The sequence below is a fragment of the Ostrea edulis genome, chromosome 1, assembly GCF_947568905.1.
Source record: "Ostrea edulis chromosome 1, xbOstEdul1.1, whole genome shotgun sequence".
Taxonomy (NCBI): domain Eukaryota; kingdom Metazoa; phylum Mollusca; class Bivalvia; order Ostreida; family Ostreidae; genus Ostrea; species Ostrea edulis.
The window spans coordinates 43,462,867-43,490,643 of record NC_079164.1 but is presented as its reverse complement, the minus strand read 5'-3'; the positions used below and the strand labels follow the sequence as shown (position 1 = coordinate 43,490,643).

At 34.7% G+C, this 27,777-nt stretch overlaps 1 protein-coding gene and 1 long non-coding RNA gene across 5 annotated transcripts; one reads left to right on the top strand and one right to left on the bottom strand.

Moving 5' to 3' along the window:
- The first annotated feature begins 106 nt into the window (after nt 1-106).
- On the top strand, nt 107-27,416 carry LOC125655334 (conserved oligomeric Golgi complex subunit 7-like). 4 transcript variants are annotated; one of them, XM_048885595.2, is made up of 25 exons: nt 107-194; nt 2,322-2,414; nt 2,528-2,572; nt 2,811-2,866; nt 3,081-3,165; nt 3,258-3,347; nt 3,605-3,673; nt 3,908-3,943; nt 4,098-4,301; nt 5,764-5,874; nt 5,976-6,131; nt 7,233-7,287; nt 7,452-7,585; nt 7,741-7,815; nt 7,928-7,993; nt 9,244-9,382; nt 9,576-9,690; nt 10,251-10,289; nt 13,147-13,185; nt 21,913-22,016; nt 22,700-22,830; nt 23,131-23,214; nt 25,148-25,262; nt 26,433-26,564; nt 27,159-27,416. In XM_048885595.2, exons 1-25 carry the CDS (start codon nt 192-194, stop codon nt 27,323-27,325), a joined length of 2,343 nt encoding a protein of 780 aa, XP_048741552.1. In that variant the 5' UTR covers nt 107-191; the 3' UTR covers nt 27,326-27,416. The 4 variants fall into 4 exon arrangements, with proteins under 4 accessions (XP_048741552.1, XP_056005871.1, XP_048741561.1 ...); XM_056149896.1 differs by lacking the exon at nt 10,251-10,289; XM_048885604.2 differs by lacking the exon at nt 13,147-13,185.
- On the bottom strand, nt 10,782-13,680 carry LOC125652942 (uncharacterized). The gene is made up of 3 exons (XR_007361768.2): nt 13,233-13,680; nt 12,278-12,363; nt 10,782-12,173 (listed from the first exon to the last, which is right to left on the bottom strand). It is a non-coding gene; the product is annotated as an uncharacterized LOC125652942 (long non-coding RNA).
- Nucleotides 27,417-27,777: the final 361 nt, after the last annotated feature.

Below are 27,777 nucleotides of genomic sequence, written 5' to 3'. Positions count from 1 at the left end.
ATCAAATAAGAGAGAAAATTATTTTGATATTCTACAAGCTAAAGGGGTGAATTTGCGGCGGGATAACCATACATGTACGAGCTATTGAAAAGCTCTAAAGTATACTCTTTTTATCTCTTATTTCAAACTCTTCAGCGATGTAAACAGATTGAACGACGTGGACGCGGACAGTAGCACGGTCGAGAACCGACATGGTACTACTTTTGCTATATATTTGTCTAAAATTCTCATCGCAAATAACTTACAAAACTATTCAATCAAAAAATTGATTTCTTCATTACTTGCCTTTCTCCAATGAGAAATGAAATGTATAGATCTAGTTAATATACATATCATTATGTACCACAGGGTTTTGACACAATCTGATCAAACTGGTATATATAGTTTGCTCAGATTGTGTCAAAACCCTGTTATATGTACTTAAAATTTTCTCCAAGTACACATAAATGAGAGTAAATACTGTTTAAAGCAATATTTAGCTCTTATAATTACTCTGACAAGAAGAAACATGTACAGTTGTATATTAGATGTGTTGAGTGATTGTGGATATGATGTCGTTTTTGTATCCCAGGGACTTGTCCCATGTACAATTACAATCGGAGAAAGAGACATATCTTATATTAATATATTGATGACACCATAAGGGAGGAAACACAAAACACCTCCAGCATTCTCGGTGATTGAACATTGACTATTTCTGCAGACCATTAACTTATTCTGAACTGGTATGTAACATATCCTTTTGAGTTGCCTTAGGTCAGCATTAATCAGCACTGAAACTCAGTCTACTATGAGACCATTTGAAATGATGACATACACCACTTAGTGCAGTTGTTTGGAAAACTCCCGAGACCCAAATGTTACTTTCAGTTTGAATTCAAATGGCAGTATTTGTGATACAGAAAAGTGTAACGTGTAGCAGTCACCCATCCAAGGGCTTGCAGTTGCTTCATCTGCGTGACCAAATGAGAGACTCTATCACTAGAAAAGCTAGCTCACTAGCGAGGCAGTACAGTATATGTTCCCTATATACAGTCCGCTACACTTTCCTCTGCTCAGGGAAGCTTCAGAGCTCCAGATAATTTTTTACCACAAAGAGTATTTACCCAATGATTTTCAAATCAATGAGTATTTTGCATTTCAGAAAAAGTCAAAAGAGTATTTTGTAATTTACTGATTATCTTTGCTGTTTTGCCACTAATACAGAATTGGATCATAATCATGTGACTGGGTGTCTGACATATTAAATTTCAATCCCTCAATGATAAATTTAAAAATCACATGACAATGGAGAGTTTTGATAAAAAGAACTACAAAGGATTTCCCCCCCGTAAATATACAAGTATCAAATAAATGCGTGACTCCCATTCTGGCAAATGCTTTTAAATACTTATTGAGACAATGCTGCTGGAGTGGCTTTTCAATAAAAACTTTAAGTCAAAGTTTAACAGTGGAAGTATTGTTTATCCGGTGATATTTTCTGTGCCATGTTTTTAGCAGCAATCATTCGTCCATGATTGATAATACAAGAATTTTTTTTCTGTGCTCTCAACTGCACACTAACTCTTTAAAAAAAGTATAACAAGTAGGAATATATAGTTGTTTTGAGTTAGCTCTTCCAAACTTTCAAAATTGTGATTGTCATCGAAACGTATTTCATAGTGCTATTTCATGTATGATCAAACCCTGGGCTAACCTCAATTCATATGAATAGATAATTCGTATTTATATTATACTACAGATATCACAAGTACGCATTACTTTAGGGGTGTAAAATGTATTTAAATTCGCTAATGCGTAATTGTACGCATGATTTTCAACTTGAAAGCGTATTTGGTCAAATTAAACGAGTATTTACGCTGATACACACCTTATCTGGAGCTCTGAAGCTTCGTCCCTACCCTCCCCTCCCCTGAGATGCTGACCCTCAAACCTTCATTTTTGACATATTTTTGGTCCATCCTATGCTACAGAGACTCTGTTTATAATAGTCAGGTATGGTATTTGTTAATGAAATGTTAGTTTACATTTTTATTTGGAGTTGTAGCATAGGATGGACAAAAGATATGTTATAGACGAATGATTGACTAAAAAAGTTACAAGAGACTCAGGGATCAACGTTCTCAGAGTGGGGGGGGGGGGATGTGTAGGTGCTGTGTCCTGTCCTCAAGCACCTGTGACATTGATACCAAAATAATATATTTATGTCACAATTCCCTGTGTTTCTATATATGAGAGACATTTGTATTCATATCTACACAGTTAATTGGGCATTGAGCAGTAACATTGAAATGAATGTTTATCATTTTATGTTTCTGTAGGATTACTCAAAATTTCTAGATGATAATTTTGATACAAAGGAATGGGTTAACTCAGCCTTCAGATCACAAAAGGATCCAAGTGCTGCCAAGGATGTGAGTTCAACTAGTCTGATACACTATGTCTCAAGTAATTAATTTATATATTGATTATTCACTATCTTTTGAAATATTCGGGTTTTTCAATGTATCCATTTCTTTTATTACAGCAATATGCGACAACATTGGTTATGAAACTTCAGATGTTCATTCAGGTACATTGAACTATTCTGCTGTAAATTAATCAAAGTGTTAAGCACAATATGTCAGATATCATTTGATGTTTTGGGTAATTTGTGTACAAGTCTTTGACCCCCACAATTTTGATAGGTGTGTTACACATGCATGTACTTTGTAATTCTGCTCCTCAATGATATACTCTGATGCATGTATTGGAGTGTATCATTGAGTACAAGTGTAATTTGAATATTGGATTGGACTGTGTTATTTTAGGAAGTGAACAACATCATAGAAGAAACAAGTCAGCAGTCTGTTCAAAATCTACCAAGGTTTGTGAAATGTTTTATGCATATATACTGTATATGTTCATTTATAGAATTAGTTCAGACCATGATATAGTTTTACAGTTGTTCGGATTTCCACTTAAACTGAAGGATTTCAGTGTCTGACTTTGTGTAATTAGTAAACAGCATGTAAGAATCTGTGAGAGTTTAATATCCTATGTCTCGGTTCATGAACCAGTACAAATTGTGTATATTATAGGGTTATGCGAGAATTAGATGCTGTCAAACAAGAAGCAGCCCTTCTTCAGGATCAGATGAAAATGGTCAAGGAAGACATCCAGAAGGTACACAGGATAGTTCACAAACACGCCCCTAGTGTTTTTGTTATTTTTAAACTTTGTGATAGGTGAGAATGTAATAATATTGGGTTTTTCAGGTGGAACATGACACAGCGAAGTCTATGCAGACCCTTTTGAAGCTCGATGCAATCAAATCACTAATGACATCTACTGCAGAGGCTCTTAAGGTCAGTAAAAAATGGACATGTATGAAATGTGTGAGGTCTTTGTATATAAATGTACATATAATTAAAGTTCATGTTTTAGGGATTTTAGAGCTGCTTAATGAAGTCAGATTGGCATTTGTAAAGACTCTTGATTTTATTTGAACATATCTTGTTGTAATATAATGTGTACAATGGGATTGAATACAAACTCCTAAAATTTAAAATGTACCCTCCTGAGTCTCCTCTCAATGACTAATGGACCTGTTATTTCTACACAGGAGGCTGACAATTGGACCACACTGAGCTCAGATGTAGAGGAAGTTTTCCAGTCTCAGGACATCAAAGCTGTATATACATGCAAACATAATTCTTTACCTATAAACATTTAGGACTTCAGAATTTGCTATAAGATATCTCATTTATAGTAGTTTTATGACTTATATATGAAAACTTTATAAAACAAAGGAGTGCTACAATACACACCCATAAAAGCAAACTACTAGTTTCATTAAGAGTTTTTTAATAAACCTTGAGACAACACCATATGTTTGCGTAGTTACCACAATATTTTTCTTCTGTAGATTACAATGAAACTGAAAGGGATGCAAAACAGTTTGGTAGGTGCATGTGAAACAATGTACGGATGCATAGGATTGTTATTTGGCAATGAAAATTTTCTCTCTCTCTTTTTTTTTAAGGCAAAGGTTCACTGTAGAACATAAAGCAGATAGCTGCTCTTTGATTTAACCTGGCTAAATCTGTTGATTACAGTTGATGTTGGTGGATACACCAGACTATGGGGACAGATGCCAGCACCTAGAGACCCTGAAGAACAGACTGGAAGCTATACTGAGTCCTCAGTTAGTGCAGGCATTCAACACCCAGTCCCTGGAGACTGCCCAGATGTATACTCAAATCTTCACTGATATAGACAGAGTGCCTCAGCTATACAAGTACTACTCAAGGTGTCACAAGGTTAGTAGATACATGTAGAGGGATTTATTAGTCTGGACTTGTAGATACATGTAGAGGGATTTATTAGTCTAGACTTGTAGATACATGTAGAGGGATTTATTAGTCTAGACTTGTAGATACATGTAGAGGGATTTATTAGTCTGGACTTGTAGATACATGTAGAGGGATTTATTAGTCTGGACTTGTAGATGCATGTAGAGGGATTTATTAGTCTGGACTTGTAGATACATGTAGAGGGATTTATTAGTCTAGACTTGTAGATACATGAAGAGGGATTTATTAGTCTGGACTTGTAGATACATGTAGAGGGATTTATTAGTCTAGACTTGTAGATACATGTAGAGGGATTTATTAGTCTAGACTTGTAGACACATGTAGAGGGATTTATTAGTCTGGACTTGTAGACACATGTAGAGGGATTTATTAGTCTAGACTTGTAGACACATGTAGAGGGATTTATTAGTCTGGACTTGTAGATACATGTAGAGGGATTTATTAGTCTGGACTTGTAGATACATGTAGAGGGATTTATTAGTCTAGACTTGTAGACACATGTAGAGGGATATATTAGTCTGGACTTGTAGATACATGTAGAGGGATTTATTAGTCTAGACTTGTAGATACATGTAGAGGGATTTATTAGTCTGGACTTGTAGATACATGTAGAGGGATTTATTAGTCTGGACTTGTAGATGCATGTAGAGGGATTTATTAGTCTGGACTTGTAGATACATGTAGAGGGATTTATTAGTCTAGACTTGTAGATACATGAAGAGGGATTTATTAGTCTGGACTTGTAGATACATGTAGAGGGATTTATTAGTCTGGACTTGTAGATACATGTAGAGGGATATATTAGTCTGGACTTGTAGATACATGTAGAGGGATTTATTAGTCTGGACTTGTAGATACATGTAGAGGGATTTATTAGTCTGGACTTGTAGATACATGTAGAGGGATTTATTAGTCTGGACTTGTAGACACATGTAGAGGGATTTATTAGTCTAGACTTGTAGATACATGAAGAGGGATTTATTAGTCTGGACTTGTAGATACATGTAGAGGGATTTATTAGTCTAGACTTGTAGATACATGTAGAGGGATTTATTAGTCTGGACTTGTAGGTGTATGTAATTGGATTCATTAATCTGGACTTGTAGGTGTATGTAAATGGATTCATTAATCTGGACTTGTAGGTGCATGTAGAGGAATTCATTAGTCTGGACTTGTAGGTGAATGTAAAGGAATTCATTAGTCTGGATTTGTAGGTGCATGTAGAGAATTCATCAGTCTGGAGTTGTAGATATATATAGAGAGATTGATTTCAGAAAGCCAGAATCGCCATCACTCTCGGTACATACAGGCCTTTCTTTGTTAGACACACTATATTTGGCATGTGACATGAGCAGATTACCAATATGTTTTTTGCATGTCAGAATTTGTTACATTCTCATGAATACAGGTGACATTATTAAATACATGGAAGAATACGATGGAAGCAAATGCTGATGACACTTTGAAAGAATGGATGACAGAATATTATGACCAACTTTTATCAACTTGGCATACCCAGGTAAAATTCATTAGTTTCCATTTTCTGTGACAAATATTCACAACAGATTTCTTGATGTATTTTGAAATCATATAGCATATTTTTTATTTGTTCATTTGAAGATGAAGTGGTGTAAACAAGTGTTTCCTGATCCTCTCCCCATTGTGTGTGACCTGATCACAGAAACCATGAAATCCCTGGATCCACCCCTTTATTCCTGTGTTAATCTGTATATACAGCACAGAGACACATTGGCTGGACTCATAGAACTTAAGCAGGTTAGATTCTACTTATCAACTACAGGGAGAGCATATCATTATTTATATATTGCTTTATGGAGAGGGTAGGGAAATACATTGGGTTCAACATATCCATGGTATTTGAGATATCGGTGTTGGATATACGGAAGTTCAGCTGTATTTCTAAACATTTTTCATTTGTGTTATGTTGATAGTTTATTCATTTCTTCTTTAACTGAAGCATTATTTACACTCACATGAAAGCTTGCACAGTTATCTACATGGTTTGGACATTTTCAAATAGGGGTCCCCTATACTAAAATTTTACCAAGTGTGAGAAAAATTCATTTAATAACAAATGATTTTTTCATACCACTTAATAAATAAAGCATCTAAACCTGCTACATTGTACTATTAAAGCTCCCCACACGACATCTGCTACATTATACTATTAAAGCTCCCGACATCTGCTACATTGTACTATTAAAGCTCCCCACACAGCATCTGCTATATTGTACTATTAAAGCTCCCCACACAGCATCTGCTACATTATACTATTAAAGCTCCCCACACAGCATCTGCTACATTGTACTGTTAAAGCTCCCCACACAGCATCTCCTACATTGTACTATTAAAGCTCCCCACACGACATCTGCTACATTGTACTATTAAAGCTCCCCACACGACATCTGCTACATTATACTATTAAAGCTCCCCACACGACATCTGCTACATTGTACTATTAAAGCTCCCCACACAGCATCTGGTCCACCATCTTTGTATACAACTAGAGTGCAAGAATGTTAAGTTTTATTCAAAATTTCTTGATGTGGATCCTATCATTTCATGACAATTTGTCCTGTGATATTGACCCTAGATATTGTACACTAAAATTCTTTAGAATTTTGGAGCATTTTCATTTATCATGAACAAATTACTAGCTTCATTATAAAAGAATATGTTGAAACTGTCAGATTTCAATGTTTTAGGCAGTGATGGGATAAAAAAAATCTGCTTGTATTCTAAAATGAATTTTATTTGTCTGCATCTCAAGAAAAAAAAGTTGGTTTTCATGAATTAAATGATAGCTATTCCTTAAGAAATACACATAGATATATGTTGGTTTGAAATAATTTGCAGATTACGGAGAGATTTGCCAGAAGTATGGAGCAAGCAGTAGAATCTAATATGAAAGGTGACTGAAATTATTTTTTTTCCCTTTTCTGCACTAGCAAAAATAATTTCCTCAATCCAATTCCTCTAACACCATTTTCTCTTCCAAACTATTTTCAATGCCAAACTGTTAGAAATGTCTGTATCGTCCTTGTAGTTCAATAGTATTTGTTGTTTGATTTGCAGCTGACAACACCAATCATGTGACAAGTCTGGATCATCTCTTACTAGAGTTATATGCTCCTTATCGTCAGTACATCAGCACATATCAAAGTCTAGAAGAAGATAAACTAGGGAAAGATCTGGAGTCAATCAAACTTGTGAGAAGAAAAAAAATCTTTCTTTTAGCATATGCATGACATGTACAATTTCATGAAGGACTCAATGCAGTAAAATGGCATCAAGACTTTTTTCATTAATCAATCTTATGTTTTAATGAAGAGTTAAAAATGGATATTTGTGTCTCTTTCTACAGGATCATGAGGAAATCTTTGAGACGGTTCAGTTGTTAGCTGTATCGGTCAATAAATTATTTAATTTTGCAAAAGAGGTAAGCGTATTAAATAAAAGTGGATTTATTTACTATATTGTTTTAGTACCAGTACATATTTTTTATTGATTTATTTGTACCAGATATTGATCAGTGGTTTCAATTTTAAAAGGCTAATGACAGATGCTTGAATCTGACCAATGGATGTGGATATGTGTTTATGATGGATTCATTGAAGGTATGTTCTGTTTGGTCACTGAATTTTAGCTAATTAGTTTCAATTTAGTGAAGTGTTACTTAAAATATTATATTCTTATGAATAGGTGTGTTATTAGGTCACATGATTCACTAAGGTGACCTGTTGCTACTGGTCCGTGTCTGTTGTCATGTGTTGTCCCACTAACATTTAAACATTTTGTGTCTGTTGTCATGTGTTGTCCATTAACATTTAAACATTTTGACTACGTCTTGATAACCACCTTTCCAATTCTTTTTAAATATTTGGTATGAAGCATCTTTGGGACAAGGGAGGGGGGGGGGGGGGGGGGAAGAGGAGGGGAGGCAAGAATTCTAAATTTCAGGACTCCTGTCTCCACTCCTGGGGCCTTAGAGACAGGGTAAAAACTCTCAAATTTTTTTCCAAAAACCTTATCTACAACTCACATCTGTAAGAAAAACTAAATGAAGTCATCAGGAAACACTTTACGAAAATTGTAAAATTCATGATTGCAGGGGTAGAGATTCTGACTCCAGGGTGGGGCCAAATTTGGCATTTAGTGTTTATGTGTAAAACATTTAAATAGCATACTCTTTATTGTTATTGATACTAAATTGAGACTAAATGGATATTTAGAAGGAACAGGGAGCTCTTTACCAAAATTGTAAATTTCATGGTTACAGGGGTAAGGGTTTTGGTATCAAGATGGTGTCAAAATGGTTGTAGTAATTAAATGTCTTTATCATTTGAAAGACTTCTTATTTTGCTGATACAAAATAAAAACAAAATGCATAATTAGGAAAAGCAGAAAAGGATGTACATGGACCAAATTTGTAGATTTTGCAATCACAGAGGTCTGACTTTTGGGTAGGTCCAAAATAGTCAAAAAATTTAATGTAAATTTTATGTAAAATCTTTCATCATTATAGCACTTTTGGGGGCATTTGTGTATTTTAATTTATATGAATATTTAAACTTACCTAACTTAGAAAATTATTAGCCCTTTGTACTAGTGATACTTTTGAACTAATACTCAGGTGGCTGATAAGGTCTGTGGGCCATTTGTTTTACATCCAATATATCTGTTCAACCATGTACAGTATTTGACAGTCTGTGTCAAGACATTGGAATGGTGGACAGGACTAGCAAATTTGATTCGGCCTAAAGAAGTCCTCTAATGGATCACAATATGATGTAATCTTTTTCATAATGCAGTGTGTTTAATATGGAAAACTTTCACATACACAAATTTGAGCAATCCTTCTTTTTAGACATACTTTAGTAATTACTGTAAAGAATTCCGGAGAGTACTGACCAATATAAAAGAGAAATGTCGCACCAGTCGGCGGGCAGGAGAGGAGGAAGACTGGACACACTTTCAACACACGCTAAGGATCATACAGACGTGTGGTGAGGGGACAATTTCAAAAGTGGATGAAATTTCATAAAATCCGTGAAAAATTGTGTGACAAATAAAAATGAAATGGCTTGTACTTTGAAATTTAGAATTTTGATATTTTAAAATATTTTTCCTGAGTATCAATACGTCATTTTTTTGGTTTAGTTTACTATTACAGTAATGTCTACAATTTCATTTATTTAGGGGATTTGATTATGCATATGGATGAGTTAGATGGAAATATTGTGAGCTGTATGATGCAGACAATAGCTCATTACACAAACCCTAGCTCTCCAGTCAAGGAGATAGGAAAGCTTAGGTAAGGATCAGGCTCTATAGGCAATAGGATTTAGATGAGCTCATCTTTGATCACTCCCTTACACACTTCATGAAGTGTCACACTTTATGCCCTAGTAATTTCTAGAATGAAATTTATTTCTTAGATAATTACCCTCTTCATTGAAAGAAAAAAAAATGGAAATGGCTATGATCTTTTTTGAAGAGAGTCTAATACTGTACATATAGCTTGTTCGACGTGCATATTTGTATGTGCATGCAGGTACATGTATGTGTCTGGAACCATGTTACAAACACCATATCTTGTGCTTGCTATAGAGAGGGCAGGTGAATAGAAGTTCTGGATCTATAAATGTATGTCAAGGTCCTTAATAGTCAAATGTAACATGGTATTTCCTCTGTAAATAATATTTAAGAGAGCATGCTCAGGGCCCAATTTCTTGAGAAAGAAAACTTTAGTCGAATTTCTTGCTTAAGTTTGAGATTTTCCTTTGTTAGGATTATGATTTTATAAATTAATGTTTATAAGGGATTAGAAGTAATTACTAAAATAGATAATTATTAGAATTTCTTCAATATTAGCCTCATTGACTGCTGGAATATTCAGTCACATACAAACAGGTAAGAAATATTGCTAAGATTTACCGTCAAAAATTGTAGAGAAGCTTGTTTTGTGTTCTCTTTTACTGACTGAGTCTTTAGTAATTGACCTCTCTGTCTCAAGAACCACTTGTGTCCACTGATTTTTAACATTGACATGATATTAGTTGTTTATTGCTGTATGTCACCTTTTACTCGAAAAGTTGAATAAAGTCCTTGTTCCCATATATTTTGCACTGGAACGGTTGTATACATAAAAAGGCCCAAAAAATTTCTCTCTATAAAATGTGTCTGGAATTAACCTTAAGGTAGCTATTGATAGCTAGCCCCAAAAAAACCGCTCATTGAATTTTTTTCAATTTTATTTATTATAACATTTTGACTTTATCCTAAAACATATAAAAAAATCAACAAAAGTAATCAGGTTAATTTTCGAGGAAAGCGAGATTGAAATCCCCATTTTTGCAGCCCCAAAAGGCAAAAAATGCCAAAATTGAGCAAATTAACACAAAAGCCAATAAAAATTTTATTGACACCAGAAATATTGTTTGTCATATATAGTTATGTAAATTAAACACAAACAGATAAAAAATCAACATGGATTAGAAATTCAAAATGCATCTAAGGAAAACATTGGCATGATTCGACTTGGCAATTGGCCAAATTTACCCTAAATATGGCGTTTCTCAAATACTATCAGGCATACATTTTCTGACAACAACAAAATTCTGCTCATAAAATTTCTGATTTTATTTCATTTTTACATTAAGTCAAGTAGTATCTAAAATATTGAATAGAAAAAAATATACCAAATGAGGTTTAATCTGAAACTATGTCAGATTTTGTAACCCTACCCCCTCCCTTCTAGAAATGAATTTTAAGAGATACAGTCAGCAGAGATAAACTATTGACCTTAAATGATTAAGCATTCCCAAATTACCATATTGAGCATTCAAACTCACAATACTAGAAGTTTTTATGAGCCATTTAAGAATGATATATAGTGTGTGCTATTGCAGTTGACCTTTTCGCACTCACAATGATTGCCTAAATATTTAGTTATTTTTCATACAATTTCTTGTAATAACTGGACCAAATCTATTACCTACACATGTTTTTTGATAGAAATTTATATCACTATACAGTATAATACACCAAATATGTTTAAATAACCATTTCATATTTCAATAAATAATTAATATCAATGGAAAGAGACCCATGGACTGCCCATGGATCACTACATTTAAGTCCATCTGAGTCATCTTGCCCTCACAGATAGGTGTGTCTTTCATAAGTTTAAGATTTCTAATTGTAGTTTCACATGGAACCAAAAACTCACTATTGGATAACTGAGAATGCATGTACATGTATATTGCATTAACTAACTGAAGTTTTCCCCAGGTGAAGGTCTATGTTCACTGTATGTATAAGGGGGGGGGGGGGGTGAATTAGTTCCATTATCAAACTTTTCTAAAAATTTGATATACATTAATGTATCTATGATGTATGTTTCAACTAAATTTTGAATTACAAGGAAAATTCAAAAACATTGATTGAAGTTATAAAATTGATATTCTATCATGTGCACATTTTTTACTAATATATCTAAGAAAGAATAATTAACATTGAAATTTCCTTTACATCTATGCAATATTATTGTCTTTCAAAAGGCATGTACTTGTGATATACTAGTACATGTACTTGTTTTCCCTTAAATTCACAATTTAGTTTAAAGTATGTTGTATAACATCCACTGCTCTGAGCTCATATAAGTGAATTAATGTTTTTCATCCAGTCCCAAATTTTGCAGTAGTTCTTTAATCTTCGGAACTTGATCAAACATTTTTAAATTTGTGGAGTTGTGGGGGTCCAGGGGATATGTCATCATCACTGTAAATGGAGTACCTGTTCAAAATATAGATAAATATATTTAAATATAGCAAAAAAGATGAATATCTGATATACTCAGAATTGTCTTTACAAATGTTTATCAAAAAACAATATAGTACCTCTCTTGCTGTTATACTTGTTGACTCGAAATCCACTTCAACCTGCACTGGTCCTATCTAACCTCCCTCGGTCTTCAGGCTGATGCCTAGAAAAAAGATCATCATAATTGATATTTGCACAGTTAGGTCTATATTATACCATTGAGTAATTAGATTGCGTCAGACAATGTGAATTTTAAAACTGTGTCTCAACACATATTCAGTTAAAATTTAAATACTGATGTTTCAAAATTATAAATTGCAATGAGATGACATGTATATATGTTTTCATAAACTGCCATAGACTTATCATATCTGTTTTATTTACAAAATGTGGGTCAAGAGAAGGGCATACGTGTAGTATACATATCTTACTTATACATACAGTGCATACATTTGCCTATGAGAGGGCATATGCAGACTTGTGATTAATTTACATTATTTAAAAAGGTTTTGCCAACCTACATGTTTATGCGAAACTTCAGGTTTGATATATTTCTTAGGTCACTGAAATTTCAAAGTAATAGTATATGTATACTATAGTCTAGGGAATTTATAATTCAACACATGCCCCCCCCCCCCTTCCACTCTTTATCCGGTTCCCTCATACCCCTAGATAGTAGGTCTATACAGATATTTGTTTTTCATTACTTTTATACATGTAGTTCAAGGTATGTTATTTTCGTAACGGTTATTTTCATAACGATATTATTATTTTCTTAATAAAAGAGTTGTGAGAGCCCATATTTACAAATGTGGTATACATTTACATGACATCCGTTCGTTTACAATCACATGCACAGGTGGGAGTTATATTTTATGCACATATGGAATACATATATACATACAAAATAATACATCTACTGTATGTCGTGTGTTTAAACTTACAGATGTTATTATAAATCGCGTTGTGAAATAGCAGAGGAAATGTGAGTTGAACTTTTGAATACAAATTTATGGCATTTTTTTCACTCACCAAACGAAACTATGATTTCGTTGTCCAAGTTGAATGCATCCACCAACTTCCTCTTCTTGCAAGAAACTTTGTTTAGCCTCTCAATGACTGTATAAACAGTATTTAATCTCTCAGCATGCAGCACTCGGACATTACGATGCATCAATCAACAACTTTGTTTACGTAGCGCATCTATGTACATGGATTGGTGGTTGGTTTAACATTTCGATTAGCAAAAAGTTTCACACAGATGAAACATTTGATCTACCATTATTACAGACATTGACGTATACTTATGTGGTATGTGCATATTTTCTGTAGGCGAGTCAGTCACAGCAACAAAACACTTTCGGAACCCCTTTTTGTTTTTCTACTATTCTATGACGGAGTAAGGAATTCCGGAAAATGAATTCACGTGAAAATACACAATTTTTACTGATCACGTGGTTGCTATCCGTCGCTACCTTAATCAGCGTTTTAAGAAAATCAGAATGATAGTGTAACACACAAGTTCTTTTCACCTTTTATTCACAGTTGTAGTGTAATGTGATCAATCAATGATGAATCAATGAATGAATCAATGACAGTGCTCCTATAAATATAAATAAATAAAAACACATTATAATTTGTTCTATTGACTTAATCAATGTACAAGATTTGCTTGACCTCAATCATATATACAAACATATTTCCTTTGCAAGGATTCATATGTAGTACATGTATTATAAACATGCATAATTAGCAACATGAACAAATAGCAATTGCAAATACGCAAAGTTCACAAACCTAAACAAGGCACGCAATATCCGGCCCAAAAAATGGCCACCACGACAGGTCAAGGTCAACGTAATACATTGATCACCTACATTTAGACCTATTAATAAAATAAACACTGTAAATATACTGAAACACACATATAACTCAAACACCGTTGTGTCACCGAAGTACATGTATGTAAAACTCAATTATATTCTCCCATTAAGTATAAATAGAAAACATTAAGCTACAAACTAGTTCTCAATTCTATATGTCTGATTAAAGCAAATGCTAAATATTGAATTCTGCTTCCTAACAGCATTGTTTAGCAAAGAATCTCTTACAATACCTTGCACACGATATAGTGAATCTATGCACTCAAAATATTCACTGACAAATTATTGTGTACTTGAAAATGACAAATATATCACCAAAAACTTACACAACATCAGACACGTCTTTGTTGTTCTGTATCTCGTGCAAAAATACCGCCAATAGCAGGTTCTATTATTACACATACTGACCAATCACTGACCGTCTTCATAAGTGTGAAAAATATTACACGAAATTATTTTAACTCAACAAGAGATACTTTTACCCAAAATTAATAGAATATAATACTCTTCAAAGTCAATTATAATTAATTTTACAATACTAATCAGACACACAGAATACCAAAAATATCTAAGTAGTTGCAGAGTCTCAATGGCGCAGAGGTTAATGCCTATCGTCCATCACACGCGACCTTCTCTCGGCACCCGGTTCGAATCCCATCTGATACAACTTATTTTTTTTTTATAAAAAATGTTCTCCCCTTACAAATCTCCCAACTTTTTATCATTGCTTACCACAGCAATGGAAAAATTTACTTCAACTCTAAAAATATGTAAACATTGACATCAAAATAAATTTTAAAAATATATACAATATTTCTTTCTGCACAAGACACTCTAAACTATGTCTCTATTCTGACTTTGTTTAGTCCAAGAATCACTAAGGGTTGCGCTTAATGTAACACCAAGATTCACAATAGCATCACTAAGTTCCTTAAAGTTTGAATTCTGGACCGAAATCTGATTACAAGAGTTTGACGACACGACACTTTGCGGTAATTTAAACGGATTGGAATGTTTTCCAGCCGTTGTTCGTTTACTCCGGCGCGGCTGTTCTGGTTCAACGAACTCTTCGTCTGATTTGCGATGACTCGACGACTCCTCAGCCTGGATCACTTCTTGTATTTGTTCTGGAATGTAATCACTATCTGAATCCTCCGTCTCGGAATCATCACTACTAGCGGTCACTTTTTCACCGGTGTCTAAAATTTCCTTCCTAGTGACGTTTTTTATTGGACCAGATCCATCCGCGAGTTGAATAGAATACACATTATCACCAAGATATTTCACAACTTTATACGGAGTGGAACACCACGTGTCTTGTATCTTGTTGCGTCCAAGAACTCTGTTCTTTGTTAGAACTCGGGTTCCTATCGGAATAAATGAATCTGTAGACTTTTTGTTCCTCTGTTTGTTCCTTTGTTCAGCCGATTTCCTCAAGTTAGCGGATGAACACTCGTAGACTTCACACATCCTCTTTTTGTGGCTCTCTAACCAATCATCAAAGGATACAGGTACGTTAGCATCACTACTTGACAAATTCCTGGTTCCAAGGAGGAAGTCCACCGGTAAGACAGGTTCTCGACCAAAGAACAAGAAATGTGGAGAGTATCCCGTAGATGAGTGCACTGTGGAGTTGTATATATAAACCAACTCTGGAAGATACTCCGGCCATCTCTGTTTTCTTTCAGGTGGTAACGTTTTTAAGCGATCATGCATGGTGCGATTGAATCGCTCACATTGTCCGTTGCCTTCAGGGTGATAAGGCGTTGTGCGTGATTTTTCTATATGATAAAAATTACACAGTTCTCGGACAACAGAACTTTCAAAGTTTCGTCCCTGGTCGCTATGTATACGTGCTGGAACGCCAAACTTGACAAACCAGTCTTTAACAAGGATTTTTGCCACATTTGTTGCTTTTTGATCCTTGCAAGCTACAGCTTGCGTAAATTTGGTAAATATGTCCGTCATAATTAACACGTTTTCACGTCCATCTGACGACCTTTCCAACACTGTGAAATCAATAGCGAGAATTTCTAAGGGTTTGTATGCCATAAGATTGCTGACTGGGGGGTTAATGGCAGGAAGGGGAGCCTTCCCTATCAAACATCTCTCACAGGACTTGCACCATTTTTGAACATCTTGTAGCATGCTTGGCCAGAAACATCTTTTCTTTAGCAATGAATATGTCTTTTCAATGCCTTGGTGTCCCGCATGATTGTGAACACTCTGTAGAACTTTTTGTTTTAGAACTTCCGGAAGCAAAAGCTGATTCTGTTCTCCTGTTTCATCCTGAATTTTCCTGAATATCACAGAGTTCTCAAAAAATAGTCTGTCTCTTTGATTAAGTAGTTTCCTGACACTTTTGTGCTCCTGTTTCAATTCATAAACTGACGGTTTATCGTCTCGATCCATCCAATAACGCACTCTACTTAAGACCGGATCATGTTCCTGAAGTGCCGCAATGTCTGTTGGGATAAATTCAGGTAATGTAGCTGTCGCACACACGGAACGCAACTGAACGTTAGCTGCTTCTTCACCAATATAGTTCATGCTTCCCTTTAACACCTCCAATGATGTACTCTGCGTAATCCTGTTTAGTGTATCCACAACACTTTCTATCTCCGATGAAATAGGTCGTCGACTCAGAGCATCCGCATTTCGATTGACCCTTCCAGAACGGTATTTCACCGAGAAGTTGAACTGAGCCAATTCTCCGATCCAGCGCATTGTAGTTGCGTCGACACGCTGCTTGGCTTTGTGGATATAACTTAACGGATTATTGTCAGTATACACAATAAATTTTGATCCAAGAAGGTAGTCCCGAAATTTTTCGCTAACTGACCACTTGAGTGCTAATAATTCCAGTTTCATAGAACTATATTTCTCCATGTTTTTCTCTGCTTTTCTGAGTGATCTTGATGCGTAGGCAATCACTACTTTACCATTTGGTGTCTCTTGCGACAAAACGGCTCCAAGACCTTCAAGACTAGCGTCCGTCTCCAAGATGAATTCTCGAGTGAAATCAGGAAATCCCAACACTGGTGCAGACGTAAGTCTCTCTTTCAATGTTTCGAATGCCCGAGTACACTCTTCAGTCCATAGTGCTTGAAATTGTTCGGATTTCAGTTTGGTGTTTTTCGGTTTAGACAATAAAGAATGGAGAGGAGATGCGATACTGGCAAATCCCTGTACAAACTTACGATAATAACTAGCCAGTCCAAGGAATGAACGTAGTTGTTTTTCGGTGACTGGAATGGGCCATGATCGGATTACTGCTGTTTTATCTGGGTCGGTTGCAACACCGTTCTCGGACACAATATGTCCTAAGAACCTAACCTCCTTCTGGAAGAAATGACACTTTGACATTTTCACTTTAAGTCCATGTAACTTAAGTTTGGTAAACACTTTGTCCAGTCTAAGAATGTGTTCTTCTATAGTCCGTGAAAATACCAAAATGTCATCTAAATACAGTACAAGAATATCAAAGTTTTCATCACCGAGACACGCTTCCATCAGTCTTTGGAACGTTGCCGGACTGTTACACAAACCGAACGGCATTCTCACATACTCAAACAGTCCTCCAGTTCCTACTCGGAATGCGGTCTTTGGAATATCCTCAGTTTTGACGGCCACTTGATGATATCCTTGTATTAGATCTATGCTGCTGAAGTATTTGGCTCCATTCAACACATCTAATGCTTCTTCTATCCTCGGTAAAGGGTATGCATCCTTTATCGTTTTCGTATTGAGAGCTCTATAATCAACACAGAGTCTGATACTATTGTCCTTTTTTCTAACTATCACCACAGGCGATGCGTAAGGACTGATGCTCTTTCGGATTATTCCTTGATTTAGTAAGTTTTCTATGTGTTGTTTCACTTCCACTATCTGATTTGGTGGTATCCTACGATGAGGAATTTTTACTGGTTGATCGTCTGTCAAGGTAATAGGATGAGTGACAGTTTGTGTATATCCTAAGTCTTCGTCAGTTTTGGCGAAAACATCATGATGTTTGACAAACAGTTCACGTAGTTTATCCTTTTGTTCTGTTGTGAATGTTTCATGTCCCACATCCAAGTCAGATAAAATGTTTTCAACATCAAATGAATCTGTATAAGGCGACGTTGAAACTCTACGGATGTTGATTTCAGATTTCTCAATGTCAACAACATATTCATCCTCTGTGGATTTCAAAATATCAACAAGGTGTAACGTACCGATGCGACTTTTTGGTTGAATCCAAACGTCTTCATGCCCAATGTTTATTATCCTAACAGGAATTCTTCCATTGTCAACAACACCAAGAGTGTCTATCACCATGACGTTTCTCGGCAGAGATCCATTTTCTGCAGTGACAGCCTGTACAACTGCAGTGTAGGGTTCGTTCCGCTTGTTTTGTCTTGTAGATCCCATGACAACTTTCATCGAATTAGCGGGAATTCTAACACACTCTGTACCAGCAACTTTAACAAGTCCAATTTTTACAGAGTTTTCCTTGTCGGCTAAAGTTAAGATAGACATGACATTATTCCATACTGGGTTATCCATTAACGAACAAGAATGTTCTGAAGTTCTGATGTTCTTTAATACATTACATCCTAATATCACTTGAATAGCATTTGGGTCTTTTGTCACAGTTTCAACTAACATGCCCACGTTACTGAACACACTGTCTTGTATTTTTAGAGTCACTTCTATATATCCTAAATACGGAATTTGCTCCTGATTCGCGGCAGTAAGTCGTAAAAACTTGGTAGTGTCCATTATACTAGTTTTCTGTAGAAACTGATTATAAAATAGTTCTGAGACTGTTGACACCTCTGCTCCTGTATCCAAGAAACAGTCAACACTATGTCCATTTATTTCCACTGATGTCACCGGACAGTCCCTGACTGCATTTTGAATTTTATTTTTAATGTTGTCTGTTGAGCCTTTGTCCTGACCCTCCACTAGACGGCTCGCTACTGTGGGGGATTTCCATTTGGGTCACTCTTCGGTTTGCTCTTTTTATTGGGACGACTGGGACAGTCACGAGCAAAGTGTCCTTTACCAGTACACGTATAACAAACAATGTCCTTGTTGTTCCCTTTGCCTCGTCCTCGTCCATTCGGGCTAGAATATGGTTTTTTTTCGTTCACCTTCTCTAGTGTGTTTTGTAATGCGTTAATTTGTTCCTGTTGTTTTTCAAGCATAAGTTGTTGTTTTTGCAAAAGTTCCTTCCATGCGTCTGTGCGTTCTGTTGACACTGATGCTGAAGCACACACTTTCCGCTCTTTCGGGGGGTTGTCATCTACCCATTTCAACATACGCAAACGAAATTCTTGAAATGGAATAGGTCCTTTTTCAACTACGATCTTTCTAAGTTCTTGACCGACTGTTCTGTCTTTGATTCCATCTATGAAACGTTCGGTTATATTAATGTCCAAAATTTGCATTTTCTTGTCGACTCGTCTGTTGATTCGTTCCATCATCTGCAGTAGTACACGCGAGTAATTTTCAAGCGTTTCACTGTCTTTTTGATCCCGTTGGTAGAATTTCTGTAGTAATTGTGAAACAGTATCTTTAGTGACGAAAATTTGTTCTAAAATGTTTAAGATTTCCTCGCCGGTTTTCCGTTGCTCTATAGGAAGTAAACGGACTTCTGTTTTAGCACTACCAGCCAAATGGTCCATCACAAAATCTGCATGACCGTCTTTGGATGTTGTTGCTCTTACGTGTTCCCTCATTTCGGTTATCCAGTCGTTGACATCCGGATCTGTATCTTTCTCAGGACGTCCACTGAATTTTTGAAATTTCCTCTCACTTTTCACATACACAACTGGTGCAGGTTTCTCTCTAGACTCCTTCTCCTCGTAAGATTTTAATTTTTTCTGAAGTTGGTGCAACTCCTTCTTCATATCCAGATTTGCCTGATGTTCCTGTGTCTCCCTGGCTTCCAAGGCCTTAACTTTGTCAACGAGGCCTTGGATGAGCTGCTCCATGACTCGTCGAGTATTGCACACTGTCACACGAACACTAAATCGAAGTGAATCCTGTCCACGACGCCATTTGTAACACACAAGTTCTTTTCACCTTTTATTCACAGTTGTAGTGTAATGTGATCAATCAATGATGAATCAATGAATGAATCAATGACAGTGCTCCTATAAATATAAATAAATAAAAACACATTATAATTTGTTCTATTGACTTAATCAATGTACAAGATTTGCTTGACCTCAATCATATATACAAACATATTTCCTTTGCAAGGATTCATATGTAGTACATGTATTATAAACATGCATAATTAGCAACATGAACAAATAGCAATTGCAAATACGCAAAGTTCACAAACCTAAACAAGGCACGCAATATCCGGCCCAAAAAATGGCCACCACGACAGGTCAAGGTCAACGTAATACATTGATCACCTACATTTAGACCTATTAATAAAATAAACACTGTAAATATACTGAAACACACATATAACTCAAACACCGTTGTGTCACCGAAGTACATGTATGTAAAACTCAATTATATTCTCCCATTAAGTATAAATAGAAAACATTAAGCTACAAACTAGTTCTCAATTCTATATGTCTGATTAAAGCAAATGCTAAATATTGAATTCTGCTTCCTAACAGCATTGTTTAGCAAAGAATCTCTTACAATACCTTGCACACGATATAGTGAATCTATGCACTCAAAATATTCACTGACAAATTATTGTGTACTTGAAAATGACAAATATATCACCAAAAACTTACACAACATCAGACACGTCTTTGTTGTTCTGTATCTCGTGCAAAAATACCGCCAATAGCAGGTTCTATTATTACACATACTGACCAATCACTGACCGTCTTCATAAGTGTGAAAAATATTACACGAAATTATTTTAACTCAACAAGAGATACTTTTACCCAAAATTAATAGAATATAATACTCTTCAAAGTCAATTATAATTAATTTTACAATACTAATCAGACACACAGAATACCAAAAATATCTAAGTAGTTGCAGAGTCTCAATGGCGCAGAGGTTAATGCCTATCGTCCATCACACGCGACCTTCTCTCGGCACCCGGTTCGAATCCCATCTGATACAACTTATTTTTTTTTTATAAAAAATGTTCTCCCCTTACAATAGTCCTAAATGGATAGCATTATGACATCATGAATAAGACATTTCCCGCCTTTTTCTCAAAATAAGCCTGAAAACTGTCAAATGTCATACAAATTATTGCTCAGGAAAAGATGTGCGCATTTGTTGAGCAAAATGAAAATGATATATATTGTGTATTATTTTGAGATGAAAAACATGCTTCAATTCCTTAATTGAATGCCAGGATTTGAGCTCCAAGTGAAATCATCAATATTTTGGGCCAGATGACTGTAGAAACTGTACTTACTTCTTTGAACTTTTAAATTTCAAAAAATGAAAATTTTAAAAACTTAAAATTACATAGTTATATGCAGATATTGGATTAGGTCAGGTCTACAGGAGGCAATTTCATAGTTCCCCTTCCCCTAGATGCCTGTATGGGGACTCAAATGTTTAAGTGGTGAATGGGAGCTAGAAATTACTACACAATAAAAATTGTTTTTGTATACATTGTCAAATGCTTTGCGTTTTCAGATGTAAAAAGGCAAGGTGCTTTTGGGTTAGGGATGGTGAAAAGCTCCATGTCTTTCCCAAAAATAAATTACTACAGGATTTCTTATTTGAATCAAAATATTGAACCTAATTAATAAAAATTAAAATGTTTCAAATTCTTCATGTGTCTGTACAATATCAGTTTTAATGTTGGGATTGGGAATTTAAACAAGGCTTGTTCTGTGCTATAGATTTTTTGGAAAAGTGTCTGCATTGGAGGCCCATGCTTCTCTGTTTCTCGGTAATCCACATGACATTGAGAACCTGGAGGGCCTGGTTACTAGACTGGGCGAAGGTAAGCTGTGTCAGGGGTCAGCCTGTTTATCTGTCAGGGTAGTAAAGTGTAGTGAACTTGCTGTATAGACAGAAAACACTGCCTACATGTTTGATATTTCTAAAAATCAGATAAAAAATAGTGCATAAAAACCTTGCAGCTAACTTCAGTGTGAAATAAAAGAATGGTTTGTTTGACTATATGTAAATATTATACACTAACTGACATATATTGCTTCAAAAGTTAAAACTTCAACGTGATGTGATCGCCAAAATTTTCTCTAATATTGACTAATTGTAAATGCAATGTACATATGATCAGAAAATTAGAAATGATGAAATATTTAATGGTGTCAACAACAATCAAATTATAGAATTTGTGAATTTTTTTTTAGCATTTTTACTTTTGTAGACGTATAAAACTATTTTATGATTGATATTGGGTACAGATTTTGTACCACATTTTGCAAACTTGTGTCTACAGATTTTTCACTCAAAATCACACCTTTTTAAAGGCGTTTTACAGATTTGTGGTTGAAAAATTATCACATGTATGAGTAGGTGATATTTGTTTATAATTAGTAGGTGATATTTAGTCTTAATTAGTGTGTGATATTTGTTTTTAATTAGTAGGTGATATTTGTTCTTAATTAGTGTGTGATATTTGTTTCCATTTAGGAGGTAATATTTGTTTTCTATTGGTAGGTGATATGCCGTCAGTCTTGGAGGATACAAAGAAAGAGCTATGCAAACTGAGTGAAGATGTTCACAAGTTTTCTTTCGATATTGTGTTTGCAACACTTCGGGGATACCTAGCTGATGTTTGCCACTTGGAGGTCAGGCCTTATTTTCAGATATGTGCATACATGTATGCTAGTTTGATAAAGATGAATGATTTTGTGACAAAATCTGGAAATCCTGTGTAGATTTTGCACAAAATTTGGCCAATATAGTATACTAGTAGATTAGATTTATTGCTAAAGGACATGTTAAATACAATGTATTTTTGAAGAATTTATCTATAATGTGTATTTGCAAATTCAGCAGACCCACACATTTATAAAAAGAATTATCTACATAGAAAATGATTAGATTTATCATAAGGTTAAATATTTTGTACAACAATTTGTCTTCAGATTTGGACATCAAAGAGTGCTGGAGGTGCTTTGACCTCCGACCTTCCTACATTTAGCCTTTCCCCACAGGAATATATTACTAAAGTAAGTCGAACACCAATTGAAGGACAAATGATACCAAATATCACTAATAATCCTATTTACTGTTTATTTGGTTGTTACTTGAGATACATGTAGCTACATATATTCAAGGTAGTACTAAACAGATCCGTAAAAAAAATTCTCAAATTAAATTTTTTTTTACTTTAATATTTTGTTATAAAGAGCAAAACCTCTTACTGTGCATGGTATAAGGGAAATTTATCTTATTAATTTTGGTCCACATAGTTTCAAATATAGGGTATCAGACCCCAGTTAGAAGAGTGTGAAATTAAACATTCATGACAATTTTATCTAATATAGAAATTATACAAAAAGTAATGATACTTTTTATGAAGCAGACCTATTTGTTCTAAATATTGTAATTGATATATTTGTGTACACCACAATGTACATTGAATAAAATGCATGGCCCGTCCATAGCAAATCTTAAACGTAAATATGTTAATGTACATATTAATATCTCTTAAAAGGAATTGTATATACTTTCAAAAAATATTGAAAAAAATATAAGCTTATGTAAAAATGACACAGAAATTGATATATTTTGAAATAAAGAAAATTCAACCAAGGATTTCAGATATTTTGGACTTTTTCAAAATTTTATTAAGAAAAAAATTGACATATTTGGCAAATGACATCATTATATCTAAACTTTAACCTAAGGATATGACCTTGACCTTCATTATGCTTCAGAGGGGCTTTTGATTGATCAAAATTGACAGATTTCTGGTATAGAAATAAAGATCTTTTATAAATAAGTGGATTAAAAATATTTTTACAGAGGATATACTTTGTAATTACATAAAATCTGGCTCCCAAAATCAAGTTTATCAACACGCTAGGAAACCATGTGTGAAGGTGAGAACACCAAGATTTCTTAGATGCATGGCAAAAGCTTTCAATATTTTGACATATGCTAATGATAAATCAGTTTAAGGAGCTAGCACAAAGGAGAAAACATGAAATTTTTGTTATATATGTAAGAGCTTTTTCCAGCAAAACCGACAAGTTTGGCGACATCCTGATAGTCTTGTGACATATAAACATAGACAAGGCTCGTGCCTTTGTTTTGAAAATGAAAATATTTAGATGTCTCAAATACATCTTTGCATTGCATCAGTTCTTGAAACTTAGGTTTGTTGCTTTGTTTTACACGAATTAAATTCTATCATATTATTAATATCCAAATAATTTCTTGTACCAAAATATTGTCCATGCCCTGAGCCTGCTAATACATGTGTCCAAATATCAGGTCTCTACTAGCTACAGAGCAAAAGTTACCCATTACTTTATAATAGACAATTAAATCTCACAAAGATGAAATAAAAGCATTAAAGATTGAATATCATTAAATTTTAGTATTATGGAGATTTCATTTATCAATTTAATGATTTTAAGGTGTTAGTGAAAACTGATTTAACAGGTGTTTGGTACTGCCTTAAAGGTGGTTGTTACTGGAGATAGCTAAATGTACTCATTGATGGCTATGGTAGAAATATTTATTTTTGTGGGGTAAGATTTTCTTCAGGGCATTAACTTTGTGGTTGAAGAATTGTGGTTCTTTATGTTTGGTCAATTTCTTTCGTTTTAAAAGGGATTTAGTTCATGGCCATAAATATAAAATGAAAACCTTGAAAATTAAATATTCCTGAAAAATAGTACAATCACTATAGATTGAACTAAAATGATATGTATTTACATTGTACTGGGAAATTTTTATCTCCATTTACATCTAGAATTCACCCTATTTCAAAGTGGTTGAAATTAATTAAAAGTGGGTAGCATAAAAATAATTTAATGTTTGTGAGAAAATTGAAATTCGACAAAATCATTTTTCAATGTGACTGAGTGAAATTAACATGGGGTGCAATGTTCCCTGTATACAGGATGTACATGTCAATTTCTGACTTTACAGGTGGGGCAGTATTTGATGACCTTGCCCCAGCACTTGGAGCCATTTACCATGCAGGATAATCCATCAGTCCTGGTGGCTCTGAAGCATGGCAAATTACCATACACAGATGAAACAGGTAGCATTGTGTATCATACTGCTAAGAGTCTGTGTAACCAGGCCCCAAGACCATAAAATGAGAATAGACTTAAGTCAAAAATTTTATTACTTATATTTTAAGATATATCTAGCACATTAAAAAACTGCAGGTTTATAGAAAAATTCAAATGCAAACGTATACTGAAAATTCTATTTGTTTATGAAAATTTTTTCAAAAGTTTGCTGGATTTGAAATTTAGACTTAAGAATATTCTCAGTTTATGGTTTTGAGGCCAGGGGACAGAAATCTAGTCATTTAATTGGATTAATATATGAATTCTAATTTAGCTTTATTTTGGTTGATATATGAATTCTAATTTAATTCATTGATAAAAATATTTCCATAAGTAAGTATTAAGAAATTTTTATTTTAAAGTCAGATTATGATAACATGAGCAGAAAATTTAAGCTATTGAACCATGGCATCTTTAGCTGAACTTAGCTGATTGCTTAAGCAAGTCTCTCTGTTTGGCATTTGTCTGTGTTTGTGTGGTGTGTGTGCAGTGTTGCTGTGTGTGTGTGTGTGTGTGGTGTCTCTGTGTGTGTGGTACATGTGTATGTGTGCAGTGTCTGTGTGTGTGTGTGTGTGTGTGTGTGTGTGTGGTGTCTCTCTCTGTGTGTAGTGTGTGTATGGTGTCTCTGTGTGTGTGGTGTGTGTGCAGTTTCTGTGTGTGTGTGCAGTATCCATCTGTTAACTTTCATATTTAGGACTTCTCCAGAACCACTGTGCCAATATCAATGAAACTTTGCACAGAGCATATCTTAGGAAAGGCTCCCAAGTTTTCTCCATTGTTGGAGGAGGGTTTTATAAATATGATGGGGTCTTTTGATAATCTGTAGAACAACTGGGCAAAAATAAAAGTAAATATGATTGTATTTGACCCTCAGAAAGGAGTAAAGTTCAGATTTGGTTCATACTATTATGTCATAATGTAATCTAAAGCACAAGTATGCTACAAATTGCTAAATGAATATACAAACATACTTATTTGGTATGTGCTTTACTCAGCATGGGGCAACAATAACTGTTTTCATTCCAGATTCTTTTATTTTTAGCAAGAGCATATCAGGTAACTCAAGTGTTTGTTTTGGCCCATGGGCCTTCTGTTAGAATGGCATGATTTTTGACAATCAAATGTCAATGTTGTAGAACTCCCAGAACATGTGTCAGACTTGTGGCTGGAGTCCATAGCAAGGGGAACAATGCATTTGTATAGTGAGCAGATTCTGAAAATCCATGAACTGTCCAACCATGCAACAAAACAGATCATCACAGACATAGGTATTCTATGCAGGAGACTCGTGCATTTCTCCAGTCTAATAAGATTGGGGTCCCTTGATTTACATAGTCCTTAATTCACTAAGCAGGGATTGGATTAGGGGATCCAATTTTAATATGATACAGTGAAATCTGTCTAATCTGACATGCAAGTATACAAGATGTTGGATTAAACAGTGTAAAATTAATGAAAAAATGACATTGAGAATGAAAATAAAGGTCTGAATGCCCAGTGAAATGGACTGTACAGGTGTCGGATTAGACAGTTTTCACTGTACATACTGTTCTTAAGTTTGCTAAACATCATTAATTTAATTTTCTTCTTTGTAAGAATGAAACAGAAATAGCTGTTATGTAAACTTTGCTAGGAAGTTTCAAAATGGGTATAAGATGTCATATACTATTTATCATAGGGGTCAGTTCCAATAGTGATCTCAAGGGAAGTGATACGATATTAATCATAGGAACAGATTGATAGTGAAATTTTATGTTAGAGTTACCATGTATGTAAAGTTGATTAATGAACTTCATTAAGTGGTTCTGTTTTACTGCATTTAACAGAATCAATTATGAATTAATGTTGACAAATTATTTCAGATTACCTGTGCAATGTGCTGGATGACCTTGGCCTTCATGCCTCAGACACTTTGAAGAACATAGATACCCTTCTGAAGGCCCCACAAGAGGACTATTTAGACATTGCAGAGTCAATGCCACAGAGATTGTCACATGCCATCAGTACCATGAGAAACATTGAACTATAGTTGGACTGTGTGGAATCTCTCAGTAAAATTATTTATTCCCCTATTTCATCGTTACTTTAAATGTTTACAGAATAAATGAGATCAGACACAACAGATAGTGATATTAGTTATTTAGATTTCTAATAATCCGGTGGAAATTTACCCTGGTCACATCGTCAGAAACCCAAGGTCAGTCACACTTTCCAGGTAAAAGAAGTGTAACCGACGATGCCCTGGGTAGTATTTTAACAATTTCTAAAATCTATTGGGAATTTACCCTGGTTAGTATTTTAACAATCTCTAAAATCAATGGGGAATTTATCCTGGGTAGTATTTTGACAATCTCTAAAATCTATTGGAAATTTACCCTGGGTATTATTTTGATAAATCCTCAAGCCTATCGGAAATTTAAGCTAGGTTATATGTATTTCAGGTTACATAGATGTAAATTCAGTAATTCACCAAGCAGTAGT

Bases quoted from the DNA above. Each gene is read 5' to 3' on its own strand.
- LOC125655334 (XM_048885595.2), top strand. The intron at 2,573-2,810 runs GTACATTGAACT...GTGTTATTTTAG, and splicing joins AACTTCAGATGTTCATTCAG to GAAGTGAACAACATCATAGA. The intron at 3,674-3,907 runs GTATATACATGC...TTTCTTCTGTAG, and splicing joins AGTCTCAGGACATCAAAGCT to ATTACAATGAAACTGAAAGG.